We start from the raw sequence: 16,530 nt of genomic DNA, 5'->3' as shown, positions 1-16,530 counted from the left end.
CTAAAGTCATATATTGTCATAAATTCACTTCATATAAATCCAGGGTACATTAACTTTTTAAAATACATTGAGACAAGAAGCTTGCTTTCAGTGAAATTCACTTGTTGAAGCACATCATATAAAAATTAAATAAACATTAAAGAAAGGAAACTCCTCCCATCACAAATAACCCCATCAGAAGCAGATATGAACCAACTCAGTATCTTGGTTTTTGCTAATAAATTTTACCAATGTGTGAGTGCTATGTCATCCTTTTCCCACCTTTATCTGAACTTATCACTAATGATGATTCAGGGAATGCTAGAGGAAGGGACTTAAGATTAATTAGCATAATATTTAGATATGCCAGATACCAGTTCAGTTCAGTTCATTCGCTGAGTCGACTCTTTGCAACCCCATAGACTTCAGCGCATCAGGCTTCCCTGTCCATCACCAACTCCTGGAGCTTGCTTAAACTCATGTCCATCGAGTGGTAATGCCATCCAACCATCCCATCCTCTGTCATCCCCTCCTCCTCTGCCTTCAATCTTTCCCAGCATCAGGGTCTTTTCCCATGAGTCAATTCTTCATATCAGGTGGTCAAAGGATTGGAGCTTCAGCATCAGTTCTTCCAATGAATATTCAGGATTGATCTCCTTTAGAATGGACTGGTTTGATCTCCTTGCAGTCCAAGGGACTCTCAAGAGTCTTCTCCAGCACCACAGTTCAAAAGCATCAATTCTTCAGCACTCAGCTTACTTCATGGTCCAACTCTCACATCCATACATGACTACTGGAAAAACCATAGCTTTGACTAGACAGACCTTGGTCAGCAAAGTAATGTCTCTGCTTTTTAAAATGCTGTCTAGGTTGGTCACAGTTTTTCTTCCAAGGAGCAAGTGTCTTTTAATTACATGGCTGCAGTCACCATTTGCAGTGATTTTGGAGCCCAAGAAAATAAAGTCTCTCACTGTTTCCATTGTTTCCCCATCTATTTGCCATGAAATGATGGGACTGGATGCCATGTTTTTTAATGTTGAGTTTTAAGTCAGCCTTTTCACTCTTTTTAAGCCAGATACCAGCTTTCAGTTATTTGTGCTCTTTTTACCTATTAATTACCACAATAGGAATTTTGTCATAATCAACTTCTGTTCCTACAAATAAACCTAGATAATGAGTAAGTTATTAGAGGAAATATATCATGATCAAATTGGCTCTAGGTAAGATAACCTATAAGCATTCCAAATTTCTTGTAAGTACACTAAACTTACAAATCAGCTAAATCAAAACATATATTCATTCTTAATCCATGTAATACACTAAACAAAGCCAGCTTACATGGCTGCTTGGAGGTATCCTAGCAACTTATTACCATGGCAACATCACCCCTCCTAGACATCAAATATGGGTACAGTTGAGATAAGTATACCTAGTATTTACACTGAGGTTGGAACTCAAGACCAGCCTTACTGATTGCTATGTAATAAGCTTTTAATAGTCCCTTGATTCATGGGGTCGCAAAGAATCAGACACGACTGAGCGACTGAACTGAACTGAACTGAACTGAAGGATACTCCTCAAATTCTCTTGCACCTACTGAAAGATAATTGAAATTCTATGATTAATCTTCTTAGTGTGAAGGGCTTTGAGCATGCCTATGCTAAGTTGCTTCAGTTGTGTCCAACTCTTTGAGACCCTATGGACTATAGCCCACCAGGCTTCTCTGTCCATGAGATTATCCAGGCAAGAATACTGGAGTGGGTTGCCATGCCCTTCTCCAGGGGATCTTCCAGACCTAGGGATCGAGCCTGCGTCTCCTACGTCTCCTGCCTTGGCAGGCGGGTTCTTTACCACTAGTGTCATGTCCTCAAAAAACATAGAACATCCATTTTTAAAAAAACAGTATCCAATATCAGAACAAATATCTTGTGTTTGGCTGCATGGAACTTTTAAAGATAACACTGGTGAGTTGAGAGGTCATATTGTGTCAGTTTCATAATATTAATTTAATGAAATTAAACTTACAAATCATTGCTTCAGATCTGCTAGCATGATAGCTGCTGGCAGTTTATCATATCATATGCAGAATAGTCAACTGTAACTTTTAAATGCACTTCACCTCTAGGACTATTTTCAATTACATTACCAAGATACATCACCTTGTAATTCACTGAAAAATTTTATCATTAAAGAAACTTAAAAACACATTAAACTTTTATCAGAGTATAAAATCAAATATCCATATATACAGAGATTTTTTTTTAAGGGTAAGGGATTGTATACAAGACAGACAAAAATGAGTACTTTCCTGCTTTGCCAAGACTGTCCTTTCACAGGGCGTTGTGCAATATGTAGAGGAGAATAAAATACTTGTAGGCAACTTGACATGTTCTCAGTAGACTGGCTAAAATAAAGACATAGGAAAAAGAAATAATATTTACGACCACCAAGCACTTCGTAAACACTATGGTTCTTAGCCACCACTCTTCCATTCTGTGTCTGAAGAACACTTGTCACAACATGAATGTAATATACTCAAATTATTCTTCATTAAAGTAAGTAAATTCACACTCAAGTCAATGTAAAATATTAAGAAATCATTTCACATACAGCCAAATTGTAAATGAAAAAAATAATGAACTGAAATCTAATGAAAAAGGTAGGAAGCCAAATGAAGACTTAAAATCTAAAGATCAAGTGGGTTAATTCAGGGGATTCTTTCTGGGTTTGCAGTTTTTTAAAATGGTCATGTGATTGACAGCAGGGTAGTAAGACTGGTCTGTACTGAGACAAGGCCATGGCCATAGGCAGCCCTACACACTTTTACTCAAAGACAAAGAGTGAGCTGAGTGTCAGGGAAACAGGCATCTTGATAATAAAAGAAACTCACTGTCCTTAAGTAGCTTTCACATGCATGTTTTCAATGGTCTCTCTTCTTTCTACATCCCCGCCATCCATCCTCTTTAACTGCTACCATCTGCTCCACTAGCAACTCGCTGTCTCTCTTCTACCATCTCTGATTCTGCATTTGTTCAGTTGCTAAGTTGTGTCCAACTCTTGGTGACCCCATGGACTACAGCATGCCAGGCTTCCCTGTCCTTCACTACCTGCCTTCAGTTCAGTTCAGTTGCTCAGTCGTGTCCGACTCTCCGCGACCCCATGAATCACAGCACGCCAGGCCTCCCTGTCCATCACCAACTCCCAGAGTTCATTCAAACTCATGTCCATCGGGTCGGTGATGCCATCCAGCCATCTCACTCTCTGTCGTCGCCATCTCCTCCTGCCCCAATCCCTCCCAGCATCAGAGTCTTTTCCAGTGAGTCAACTCTTCGCATGAGGTGGCCAAAGTATTGGAGTTTCAGCTTCAGTATCAGTCTTTCTTCATTATAATCTCACTTCAGAAAGAATGATTTTGGTTTTTATATTTTATAGCTTGACAGTCTATCCTCAGATGATATTAAAAACAATGGCAAAAGTTTTATGTGTGTTATTTTTCATTTAAGGTGTCATTTACAAAGTGAAAAAAGTCAAAGCAATGACAGGAAAATTAAATAAACTATGAGTCTAACAATGAAATATTTTATAATGTGGCCAGTAAGGACTGTTTGAAGATTATGTAGTAATATGGAAAAACTGTACACATGCAATGTTAAGTAAAAAGGGGCAGAATAAAAAGTTGGAATTATACTAAAATCACAACTCAAATAAAAATCCATGAAAATACAGGATGATAGAAGAGAAGCTCTAAGAATAAAAATGGGTATGTTAGGATGGGTAAGCTATCAAATAATTATTTTTATTTTTTTCTCCAGATTTTCTACAAAATACAAATTATTTATTTTCATAATTCAGATATAAACTATCTACAACTTTTTATTTTTAGTATATTCTAGTTCTTTATATTACAAAAATTTATTTCAAGAGTAATTAACAAGTAATTTCAAGTTAGTTGAAAACTCAAGAGATATATATTCTAAAATTCCAATTATGTGCGTGCTATGTATAACTAGATGTCTTTAAAGCTCACTACAGCAGGAGAAAATATGAAAATCTGCATCTTCCACTAAAGAGAGTAACTGGCAAGAACGAATTACATTCATTAGCCAGAAAAACCTCTACATTCAGCAGTGTTACTACAAATAAATATTCAACAGAAGAAAATGCTTCATCTTTTTTAGGCTGGCAAAGTGAATGAGTACTACACATTCAACACATACTTCATGAAAAAATAAATAAAAGCAGGAACCAAATGGGGTATGAGACTATCTTACTAATTTTTCGGTCCCTTTGGAGAAAGAAGTTTTCTTTTAATGCTATCTGATTTGTAGAAGGAAAGGTATTCATAATAATGTTTTTAAATGCCAGAATTCAAAGTCAGTGGGACTTTTCTGGTTGACAAACTCATTTCATCTGATAGCAATACAAGATCTTCATTAGACTGAATTTGCATTCAGAATTTCCTCTCACACCACTTCAGTCAAACTAGAAATGAAACAAGGTTCTTTATTCAGGGTACAGAAACTGGTTACTATTGTAGAAAACTTGTTTATTTACATTGCTAAAACTTTCAATATTCTCATGAGCAATCTATGCTGGAGAAATAAAGTTTTGTTTTTTATTTTAAGTTAGTTCTTAAATTCTTTCTGGCAATGTTACTTGAAAACAGAAAAAAGTACCTACTGGTCAAACTGAATAAAATTGCTAATTAATTTTTAAAAACTAAATCCCTTACGCAAAAAAAAGTTGGCAAGAAAGAATTAGATTCACTAGACAGAAAAATCTCTGTATTCAGTAGTGTTACTTCAAATAAACATTCAACAAAAGAAAATCAAGTAGAAATTACCTACCTGACAGGAGGCATCTCAGTATCAGCATGCAGGAGTCTTCTGTGAAACTCTAGTGGAGTAGAACTTACACTCTTTTGGCAATTTTGCAATCCTGGTAAATACGGCATTTTGACACATTCTTTGAATTCTTCTAGACCAAACGCTGCAGTGTATTCTAATTTAAAATAGTATTATAACCATCTGTATTATTTCTTGATTAAATGTATGTAACTTCCTTTACTATGAATACATACACTAAATCAGCCATTAAGAAAATAAAATTAAGCTACTGTAATTGAGCTAACATCTTTCCCAAGAGAATATCTTTCAATTCCTAGGATAGGGACAGTAGAGAAGAGCTCATTATGGGGCTAAATACTAGAAGAAGGAAGGAGAGCGTCACAGATCTCCCAGAGTCATCACTGTCCTCTGCCTTCATTATTTTGGTCAATAAGAATTTCCAGAACATTAGATACCTACGCATGGAAAAATAGCTTATTCTTCAAAGAAGACCTACGATGGTCAACAAACACATGAATAGATGCTCAACACCATTAATTATTAGAGAAATGCAAATCAAAACTACAATGAGGAATCACCTCACAGTGGTCAGAATGGCCATCAAAAAATCTACAAACAAAAAATGTTGGAGAAGTCATCAAGAAAAGGGAACTCTCTTACACTGTTGGTGAGAGTATAAACTGATACAGCCTCTATGGAAAACAGTATGGAGCTTCCTTAAAATACTTTAAAAAAGACCCAGCCATCTCCCTACTGGGCACATAACCAGAGAAAACCATAATTCAAAAAGATACATGAACCCCAATATTCATAGCAGTATATAGTCAGGACATTAAAACAACCTAAATGTCCATCAACAGCAGAATGTTTGAAGATGTGGTATGTGTATACAATGGAATATTACTCAGCCATAAAAAAGAATGAAACAGTCATTTGTAGAGATGTGGATGGACCCAGAGACTCTATACAGAGTGAAGTCAGAAAGAGAAAAATATCATACATTAACATATATATGTGGTATCTCGAAAAGTGGTATAGATGATCTTATTTGCAAAACAGAGACACATACACAGAGAACAAATATATGGATACCAAGGGGGAGCATGGGGGTGGGAGCAGTTGGGAGATTGGGATTGACACATATACACTATTGATACTATGTATAGAATAAATAACTAATGAAAACATACTGTATAGCACAGGGAACTCTACTTAATGCAGTGTGGTGACTGGAATGGGAAGGAGTCCAAAAGGGAGGAGATGTATGGATATGTATAGTTGATTCATTTTGCTGTACAGTAGAAAATAACACAAAATTATAAAGCAACTTAATTTATTTAAATTTATGAAATTATTAAATTTATTTACTTAATAAAAATTAGTTTTTAAAGAGTTTAAAAGCACTTTCAAGAGTCTTACAGTATCTGCTACTTTAAATCTTTCCATCTTCCTACTTTTGTGTGATAATCAAGAGGCACAAATATAGGATTATCTGAGAAGCTAGCAAAGAGAGAGAAAAGCATTCCATTTCAGGCACTGATTTTAATTTTCTCTCTGCAAAATTCCACACCAAATCTATAAAGAGCAGCATCTGAAGTATCAAGATGGCTTCTTCTACTGACCTCATGCATCCCTGGTAAAAATAGGTTGTCAAAATGTTAACAACAACAACCACAAAGTTAAAAATGATGACAGTGAGCAGAAAAAGCAGGTTAAGGGAGTAAAGGTTTGGATGATTTTTAAACAGAGAATTATTTTTTAAGCTTTCTCTACTAAGTAAATCTAGCACAGAGATAGAAATAGTATTTAATGGGACGGGAGTTATATGCTCAAAATGCTATTTTGCAACCTTTGATTTTTTTCTTTTGGAAAAAAAATAGTTTCTCTTCATCAAAAATATGAGTCTTTGTTCAGCAATTAGATGTGGAGATAGGAGAACAGACAAACTGGTGTCTTCTGAGTACCTTTACTGGGACACTAGAGGAAACGTTGACAAATATAGCAACACAAAAAAAAGGTTTGAATTTTGCTGTTTTCAAGAATTATATCTCCATTAATAAAGGGGAAGGCGGAATTCAGGATAAATAGGAAATACAATTATATTTGAAATTAAGGGGGAAGCTTTACATTCATATACATGTTGAAAGTTCTCAGTTTAGTCTTTATTGTGAACATACGATACTTTCCACATAACTCACCCAAAAAGTGAAATTTTGGTTAGAATTAATACAGAAAGGTTCTCCTAAAATTTCAGGTTTCTTAAAATATAAAAAAACAACATGAGGTATTTAAAAATAAACACTACTTATAAAAAGAAGTATGATCCAACAGAGATAGTACTACACTGATATCCAAGCTTAGGTCTTCAGAATTTGTTTCTATCATGATTTACAGAAATACCTTCAGTAAATTATTTCTAATCTGCTTCCATTTCTCTTTTCCATAAGCCTAAGATATTATCCTTCTTACATAAATGTTACAGAAATTATTTAATGTCTCTTGACTGCTTAAAAATGTATATGTAAATTCGAGGCACAACTTTTATATTTCATTAAGTAAAATAAGTAAATATGGAAGTTACCTTTCCTCATCTTTTGTGTTTCTAACACTGCTTTCCTCCAACTACTCTCAAAAAGAAAACAACCATCAAGGGTGTTTCTGGTGACATTAGAAGGCTCAAATTTGATTTCAGGAGACAGCACTGGCATTATTTCTTCTTCTTTCAACAGTGCTGATGAAAGTGAGATACTGCATCAGATTCACAACACAAAATACAAAAGAAATAAAAAGGTATTTCAGAGATATACATTTTTATAATTTGTTTTCCATCATACAAAGTAAATATTAATATAGATTTAAATGAAAAGTTTACTTATAACATGTAAATACATATCCTTGGGATTTTAAAGCAAGAGGCCTTCAAGAACATAGCTAAAATAAGTTGTAAGACTTTTTTCTTCTAAATATTTTAATGAATTCTTTCAAATTCAAAGTTACAGGTATTTGGCAACATAAAAAGTTTAAAATCCAACAGCAAGTGTGTGTTGTCACTCAGTCGCGTCCAGCTCTTTGTGACCCCATGGACTGTAGCCCACCAGGCTCCTTTGTCCATAGAAATCTCCAGGCAAGAATACTGATGTGGGTTGCCATTTCCTTCTCCATCAACAGCAAGTAATAATCTACAAGACAATGTAATGCTTAGGATTCTCTCAAAACTATTACCATTATGCACCATGACCAAATGAAGTTTGTCTCTGAGATGCAAGGATGGTTTGATATACCAAGATTGACTAATGATACATCACATTACAAACTGAGAGATTTTTTAAAGATTACATGATCATCTCAATAGATGCATGAAAACTTTTGATAAAATTCAACATCTTTTCATCATAAAAACTTTGAACAAACTAGAAACTGAGAGAAATTATCTCAACATTAAAAAAGGCTATACATGAAAAGCCCATAGTTAACATCATAATCAAAGGTAAAAATTGAATGCTTTCTTCTAAAATCAAGAACAGGGTAGTGATGCCCAGTCTCACAACTTCCGTTCAACATGGTACTGGAAGTCCTAACTTTAGCAATTAGAAAGAAAAGGCATCCAGATTTGAAAGAAAAAAGTAAAACTGTCCCTGTTTTCAGATGGCATGATCTTATACAACTCTGAAGACTCTACCAGAAAAAAAAAACAAACTTAGAACTATAAAGGAATTCAGGAATGTTGCATGATAGAAAAATCAAGAAACAAAAATCATTTGCATTTCTATACACTAAAAACAAACTATCTGCAGATTGAATGCAATCCTTATCAAAATGCCAATGTAAAACAATTCAAAATTGTAGTAAAAACAATTCAAAAATTCATATGGATTGTAAATCAATGAGGTTCGAACACTCATATCATTCACAAAAATAAAACAAATATGGCTTAAAGACTTAAATATAAGACATGACACTGTAAAACTCCAAAAAGGGTATGTAGACAAATCATTCTCTGACATAACTTGTAGCAATGTTTAAGTCAGTCTCCCAAGGCAATAGAAACAAAAGCAAAAGTAAACAAATGGGACCTACTCAAACTTACAAGTTTTTACACAGCAAGGAAACCATAAACAAAATGAAAAGGTAATCCATGGACGGGGAGAAAATATTTGCAAATGATGCAACTGACAAGGCTTAATTTCTAAAATATACGAACAGCTCATACAAGTCAATATCAACAAGACAAACAATCCAATTAAAAAATGGGAAGAAGACCTAAGTATGTATTTTTCCAAAGATGACATACAAGTGGCCGAAATGCATATGAAAAGATGCTCAGTATCTCTAATTATTAGGGAAATGCAAATAAAAACCACAATGAAGTATCACCTCACACCAGTCAGAGTGGCCATCATCAAAAAGTCTACAAATGATAAATGTTGGAGAGGGTGTGGACATAAGGGTACCCTCCTATGCTGTTAGTGGGGATGTAAGTTGGTGCAGCCACTATGGAAAACAGTTACGCTGTCTCCTTAAAAAACTAAAAAGAGTTACAATGTGATCTAGCAATCTCACTCGTGGGAATATATCTGGAGAAAACTCTGATTCGAAAAGATAAGTGCACCTCAGTGGTCACAGCAGCACCATTTACAACAGCAAAGACACAGAAGCAAACTAAACGTCCATTAACAGAGGAATGGATAAAGAAGTTGTGGAACAGACATACAATGGAATACTATTTAGTCATAAAAAGAATGAAAGAATGCCATTTGCAGCAACATGGATGGACCTAGAGGTTATCACACTGTTAAAGTAAATCTAAGACAAATATTCGGAGAAGGCAATGGCAAGCCACTCCAGTACTCTTGCCTAGAAAATCCCATGGATGGAGGAGCCTGTGGGCTGCAGTCCGTGGGGTCACTAAGGGTCGGACACGACTGAGCAACTTCACTTTCACTTTTCACTTTCACACATTGGAGAAGGAAATGGCAACCCACTCCAGTGTTCTTGCCTGGAGAATCCCAGGGACGGGGGAACCTGGTGGGCTTCCGTCTATGGGGTCACACAGAGTCGGACACGACTGAAGTGACTTAGCAGCAGCAGCAGCAGCAAGACAAATATTACACAATATCACTATATGTGGAATCTAAAAGAAAAGTATGGATGGACTTAGTTACAAAAAAGAAACAGACTCACAGACATTGAAAAAAAAAAATTCATGGTTACCAAAAAGGAAAAGGGGGAGGGAAAAATTAGGAATATGGGATTAACACATGCACACTACCATATATAAAATAGATAAACAATAAGGATTTACTGTATAGCGCAGGGAACTATATTCAATCTTGTAATAAATTAAAATGGAAAAGAACTGAAAAAAGATATATATATATATAACTGAGTTACTTTGCTGAACACTTGAAACTAATGCAATATTATAAATCAACTATAGTTCAGTTTAAATAAATAAGTAGAAATTAATATGGAACCACAAAGGATCCAAACTAACCAAAATAATCTAGAAAAAGAAGATCCAAAATAATCCAGAAAAAGAAGATGAAAGTTGAAGACATCAAACTTCCTGATTTCAAAAGATGTCACAAAGCTGAAGTGAGTAAAACAATATAACACCAGCATAAAGACAGACATAGGGCAATGGAACAGAATAGACTTCAGAAATAAACCCATACATATATAATAAACTGATTTTTGACAAGACTGCCAAGAATACGCAACAGGGGAAGGATAGTCCCTTTAACAAATGGTGTTGGGAAAACTGGATATCCAAGTGCAAAAGAATGAAGTTGAACCCTGATCTTTTACCGTACAGAAAAATCAACCCATCAATACACAACATTCTTTTGAGTGTGCTTCTGTTAAAGACACCTCGTTTAACATATATATTGTTGATTCATCAACACTGAAATCACAGCCAATAGCACCATAACTCAGGCCTGAAGGAAGATTATCTAACACATACATATTTTCTCTGTAAGATGCAGCATGGTCTTCCTGCTCTTAGGGACAATATACAGCAGTTGAGTATGACACATATAGTGAAAGCAACAAAAAGCACAATAGTGTGAAAAATATGACCCTGAATAGACAGTGAAAAGGACACTTGTTTGTAGTGTGAGGTGAAACAAGAAGACAGAGCATTGCTTTGTTTGACCTCCACTAGGAATTACATGTCAGCCAACCCCGGTTTTTGCTACTCTGCATGTTTACAAATGAGCAGGAATGCACAAGTATCGATTTTGGAATTACGAATAAGCTTTAATGAGTGAGAGAACTAGCAAACGATGGAATCCATGAATAATGAGGATTGACTGGAATTCATCGTGGTAGTATGCCAAGGGGCACGAATATTTCAGATGGGCTTGCTAGATGAGGTGATCTGAGCTGAGATCTGAACAGGCAGGAAGTAGCCAGAGATATGTGAAGATGATGAGCGAGGGAGAGCCTCTTCACGGAAAGTGAGTGCAAAGGGCCCACAGACCAGAATGAGGTTGGCACGTTCAAAGGCAGAAAAAGACGTGTGTCAGCACCTGTGCTGACAGACACCACCCACATGTGGCTACTGAGCACTTGAAATGTGGCCAGTTGGAACTGAGATGTGCTGTGAAAGATACACACCCGATTTCAAAGACTACATGAATGCAAAAATATCTCATTAAGAATTTTCATGTTGATTTTATGTTAAAATGACAATTTTGGATATGTTGAATGAAATACAACAGCCTGCTACGTGTTTTAGTAAATAAACGTGCATTGGAACAAAGAAACAAGTGTCCATTCATTTACCTACTTTCTACAGCTTCCTTTGGCCTACAATAAGCCCAGCTGAGTAGCTCCAACAGTGGCCCATAAAGTCTAAAATATATACTATACATATTTTACTAGAGATGGTCAGCCCCTCCTCTAATTCATTCAGTAAGCCTTTACTGAGTACTTACTAGGTGAAATTTCTGAAACGTAAATTATATATGCAACAGGAATTCTATTCTCTTTTCAAATGGATTATATCTTGGGGTCCATGCACCTATTTTGGAGGCCATAGCTATAAACACTGGGAGCTGTTGAAGGATTAGGCCTAAAGATTTTAAAATGTTGCTTTAACTTGAGCAATATTAGAAGGCAGATGAGAATGAGAAGGTCAATGAGGAAATTATTGCAATTGTTCAGGTGAATGGTAGTGAGCGTTCAAAACAAAGAAAAAGCAGATGGGGACTTTACTATCCGACTTCTTCTACCTTTGGATATGATAGGCGTTCTCCACAACTGAAAAAATACCAAACTGAGCTCCAGCTTACAGAGAGAAGGAAGGGAAAAGGGAGAGGCATTCTCCCTTTCTTTAAAGTTACTTCTGGGAAGTCACACACACAATTCTACATATATCCCATTGGTCAGAACTTAGCCACGTGGACACATTGAGCTGTAAAGGGTCATGAAAAATGTCATCCGCTCTGAACATGATGTACCCAGCTAAAAAATCAGGGGTCCTTTTACTAGAAAGAGGAAGGAATAGGCACTGTGAGTAAACCTTAGCAGGTCTGCCACACTGGTTAAGGCAAAGTAACTATTTAAAAATGAGAATGTGTCATTACTTCCCTCCAAGTCTGATAATATAATGGGGCTTCCCTGGTAGCTCAGATAGTAAAGAATCTGCTTGCACTGTGGGAGACCGGGGTTCGATCCCTGGGTTGGGAAGATCCCCTGGAGAAGGAAATGGCTACCCACTCAAGTATTCTTCCCTGGAGAATCCCATGGACAGAGGAGCCTCATGGGCTACAGTCCACGGTGTTGAAAAGACACGACGGGGGAACTAACATACACACAAGCCTGATAATGTAACACAGGAACTATTCAGCAATGGTCAAGCAGAATATGAGCAGTATACTGCTTTAATTCTCAAACAAGAATCTCAGCACAGACTACAGGAAGGTATTTTTACACATAGAAACAAATGATAGCTGCTATATCATAATCATCATGATTATTATTATTATTATCATAGGCCAAGAACCAATTAATACCTGGAGTCCAGGAGGCACTGCTTGACTCAGTGACTCTCCTCTTTGCCCTTCTGGCTAAGTGTGCATCTCAGACCGCTCCTGTTATTCACACTGAACCATTTTCTTGCCTTATGGTTTTTATCCGTTCATCTCCTTAAATACTGTAAAATTTTTTTCCAATATGCGTATTATTTTCCGTTTTTCAGCACAGATCTCCCATTTGCTGCATCCACTGGGTCTCCTTCCTTGTGGTTCCATTTCCTTGTATGATTTACAACCTTTGACTGCAAGCTCATTTTTATTTTTTAAAAGTTTTGGGCTGCACTGGGCCTCCATTGTGGTGTGTAGGCTTCTCTAGTTGTGGCTTGCAGGTTCAGCTGCATGTGGGATCCTTGTTCCCCTACCAGGGATTGAACCCGAGTTCCCTGCATTGGAAGGTGGGATTCTGGTTTTGTTTTCTTTTTTTGAGGGGAGGGAGGCGCTGTGCTGGGTCTTTGTTGCTGCGTGGGTTTTTCTCTAGTTGCAGCGAGCAGTGGTTACTCTAGTTGCGGTGCCCGGGCTTTTCATTGTGGTGGCTTCTCTTGTTGTGGAGCAGGGGCTTCAGAGCTGCCAGGCTTCAGTAGTTGTGGCCCCTGGGCTCAAGAACACAGGTTCAATGTGGCACACCAGCTTAGTTGCTCCAGGGCATGTGGGATCTTCCCGGACCAGGGATTGAATACAAGGCTTCTGCATTGGCAGGCAACTCTTTACCACTGGGTCACCAGGGAAGTCCCTACAAGCTCATCTTTAGAGAGATTGCTATCTACAGGACACCAGTGCTCCCTGAACTGTGGAAACTGCTATCCATCTCTCCCTATGCTCTCAAATGGTCTCTGCCTGGCCCTGGGTTTCAGAGGTATCAGGTCAGTTAATACACCAATTTCTTCAACTGTGGTCCCTGAACCACATGGTAATGTGACTGAACAACAAAAACCATTTTGTGAGGAAGCTAAGTGAGAGGGAGAGGCCACCACAGAAAGGTTCCATCTGATATCCACAGCTAAGGTCTCGGTCCACAGCCAGGATCAGCCACCAGACGGAGGAGTGAGCCTGCCTGCAGGTGTTCCCAGACCTAAGCCTTCAAATCTTCCATCTGAGGCCCCAGACATGGCGAAGCAGAGGCAAGCTGTTGCTGCCATATCCAAATTCCGGCATGGTCCCACAGCATCCGTGAGCACAATAAAGGGCTGTTTTGGACCACTAAGTTTTGGAGAAGTTTGTGATGCAGTCATGGTAACTGGAACAGTACTCCTTTGTGACTCTCAGCTCCCAGCAGATGCTCAGCACTGCCTTCCTGTGTGAGCTTTCCTTCATTTCTGCCACCTGGGGATTTCCTCTTCTTGGTTCCTAGCTCAGCCACATGCCCATAAATTATCTTAATACACTTTACCCTGCATTTGAAATACAGGGAAGCCAAGTGGAGTCTCTTCCATGTCAGCTTCCTCTGCCACACTGGCCAGAAGTTCCCAGAAAAATGTTTCAAACAATGACATAAAGAACTGAAGAATTTAATTTCTTTTGTATGTAAAGATACTTGAAAGTCAATAAGCAAGTGAAGCCCAAGACAGTGTGTTTATTAAAAAATAGATAACTTGCTACAGGAAAAAAAAGAAAAACCCACACATGGCCAATAAAGGTTTGACCTCACTAATATTCAAATAAAAGCAAAATAACATGAGCTAAAACTTCTGTCCTGAAAATAGTAAAGATTGTTATCTCTACTACTAGACAGTGTAAAATGGGGTTCAAGGAAGCAGGTACTCTCATAAGATTTCACTGGAAGTGTTAGTGTGATATTTCCAGACAGCAACCTAGCAATACTTATGTCTTTATAATTTTATATATTTTGGGCTTCCAAAGAGGCTCAGATGGTAAAGAATCTGTCTGAAATGCAGGAGACTAGGTTCAATCCCTGGGTTGGAAGATTCCCCTGGAGTAGGAAATGCGACCCACTCCAGTATTCTTGCCTGGAGAATACCGGACAGAGGAGCCTGGTGGGCTACAGTCCATGGGGTCGATTTTTTTTTAATATACTTTGGACCCAGAAATCCCATTTCCAGTTTATCCTAAAGGAATAATCAATGATACATCCAAATATTTACCTTCAAGGATGTCAAGTCCTACAATTTTTTAAAACAGAAAAGCAAAAAGACTGAAAACAGCCCAACATCAAAGAGCAGGTGGTAATATTACCTTTATTTTTAGCTTTGATTAAACCAAAATAATCAAATGAACATAAAGAAAGGCAAGTTGTGGATTCATTGAGAAAGCTAGCTGTTTATGTATCCACAATGCCAGTCACTGTGTTAGGAGCTGAAATACAAAAATGAATATGATGCAAAAGAGTACACTCTACTCAGGGGAACAGTAAATGAACAATTACAGCTCATTATGATACACACTGATGATAAATCTGTGCTTAGATTTTGTGGGACAACAGAGCTTTTGCTGACCTAACCAAATTAGGGCAGTAGGAGAGTTTTGCTTTGTTTTTTTTAAAATTATTTATTTATTGTTGGCTGTGCTGAGTCTTCCTTGTTGTGCGGGCTTTCTCTAGGTGTGGGGAGTGGGGGCTACTCTCTAGGTACAGTTCACGGGCTTCTCTGCAGTAGCTTCTTGTTGCAGAGCACGGGCTCTGGGGTGCATGGGCTTCCATAGTTGTGGCACATGGGCTCAGCAGTTTCAGCGTAGGGGCTTAGTTGTTCCACTGCATGTGGGATCTTCTCAGACCAGGGATTGAACCCGTGTCTCCTAATTTGGCAAGCAGATTCTTTACCACTGAGCCACCAGGGAAGCCCAAGTTTGGTTTTGTTTTTGAGCAAGGTATCTGCAAGCAAAGCCCCACAGATTTTGATAAATAGAAATGAACTGCGGCAGAGAAGGCTGGATGCTCCAAGTTCTTTTGCCTCTGGAGAATAGAGTTGTTCCTGAAAGTGGCCACCTACCCTTGATTAGAATGCAGGTGAATGCAACGTGTAACACTTTCTACAAGAAGCTTAGGAAGCAGGTCTGCTTTTTTTTTTTTCTTTTAAGCCATTCAGCTTGTGGGATTTTAGTTCCCTGACCAGGGACTGAACCCGAGCCCTCTGCAGTAAGAGTGCAGCGCCCTAACCACTAGACCACCAGGGAATTCCCCTGTGTCTGCTTCCTCCATACTTCCTCCTTTCCCTCCCACAGGCTGCACTTAAACCGACAGTGAAGCTAATGAATGGAAAAGCCTTGATCCTAGTACCAATGGGAAGAAAGCTGCCTGCTGATCCGGAACACCTGCCTTGGAACTGTAAGGTCAGACCTCAGTGGCCATTGCTGGCCACTCCTCCCCCTCTTCCCTTTCCCACCAGCGGGAAAAGTCCTGCTGGACTCTGACTATTGTGCTCTATTCTCTCATTCCCTCCCCCACTACTGGAGTGTCCTGGTAGAAATCAACCCTCTCCTAACCTCCCTCTCCTAACCTCCTGTCCAGAAACAGCATTCTGCCCAGAACAGTAAAAACTATTTCACTGCGTCAGCACAATTTTGAACAGATCGGGCAACCAACCCAGTCTTGCCCCCCGGTTAACTGACCTATGAGAGACCACCATTCCAAACCTTGCTGTGAAGCTATATAAGTTGCCTCTTGCCTTTGTTCAGCGGGGACTTCCCCGACCTCCCTCTGTTAGGTCCGG

At 38.1% G+C, this 16,530-nt stretch overlaps 1 protein-coding gene and 1 non-coding gene across 3 annotated transcripts in view; both read right to left on the bottom strand.

Annotated features, from left to right (window-relative positions):
- The window catches only part of C16H8orf89 (chromosome 16 C8orf89 homolog), a 35,112-nt gene that overhangs the window by 13,667 nt on the left and 4,915 nt on the right, over positions 1-16,530 (bottom strand). Inside the window, exons 1-3 of one of the 2 annotated variants that reach the window (XM_088844796.1) lie at positions 7,408-7,602; positions 4,827-4,980; positions 2,284-2,383 (exon numbers count right to left, since the gene is read on the bottom strand). In XM_088844796.1, the coding sequence (XP_088700922.1) occupies positions 2,284-2,383; positions 4,827-4,980; positions 7,408-7,534 (381 nt within the window). In that variant the 5' untranslated portion in view covers positions 7,535-7,602. Of the gene's footprint in view, positions 1-16; positions 2,384-4,826; positions 4,981-7,407; positions 7,603-16,530 lie in introns of those variants that run through there. The other variant, XM_055432416.2, reaches the window with a different exon arrangement.
- Positions 15,922-15,994, bottom strand: TRNAK-CUU (transfer RNA lysine (anticodon CUU)). Its single transcript has one exon. It is a non-coding gene; the product is annotated as a tRNA-Lys (tRNA).

Source organism: Moschus berezovskii, chromosome 16 (assembly GCF_049115385.1).
Source record: "Moschus berezovskii isolate FMDL1 chromosome 16, NW_MosBer_1.0, whole genome shotgun sequence".
In the NCBI taxonomy this organism is placed as follows: Eukaryota; Metazoa; Chordata; class Mammalia; order Artiodactyla; family Moschidae; genus Moschus; species Moschus berezovskii.
Note: the sequence above shows the minus strand (reverse complement) of the source record. Positions and strands in the feature narration are given on the sequence as shown.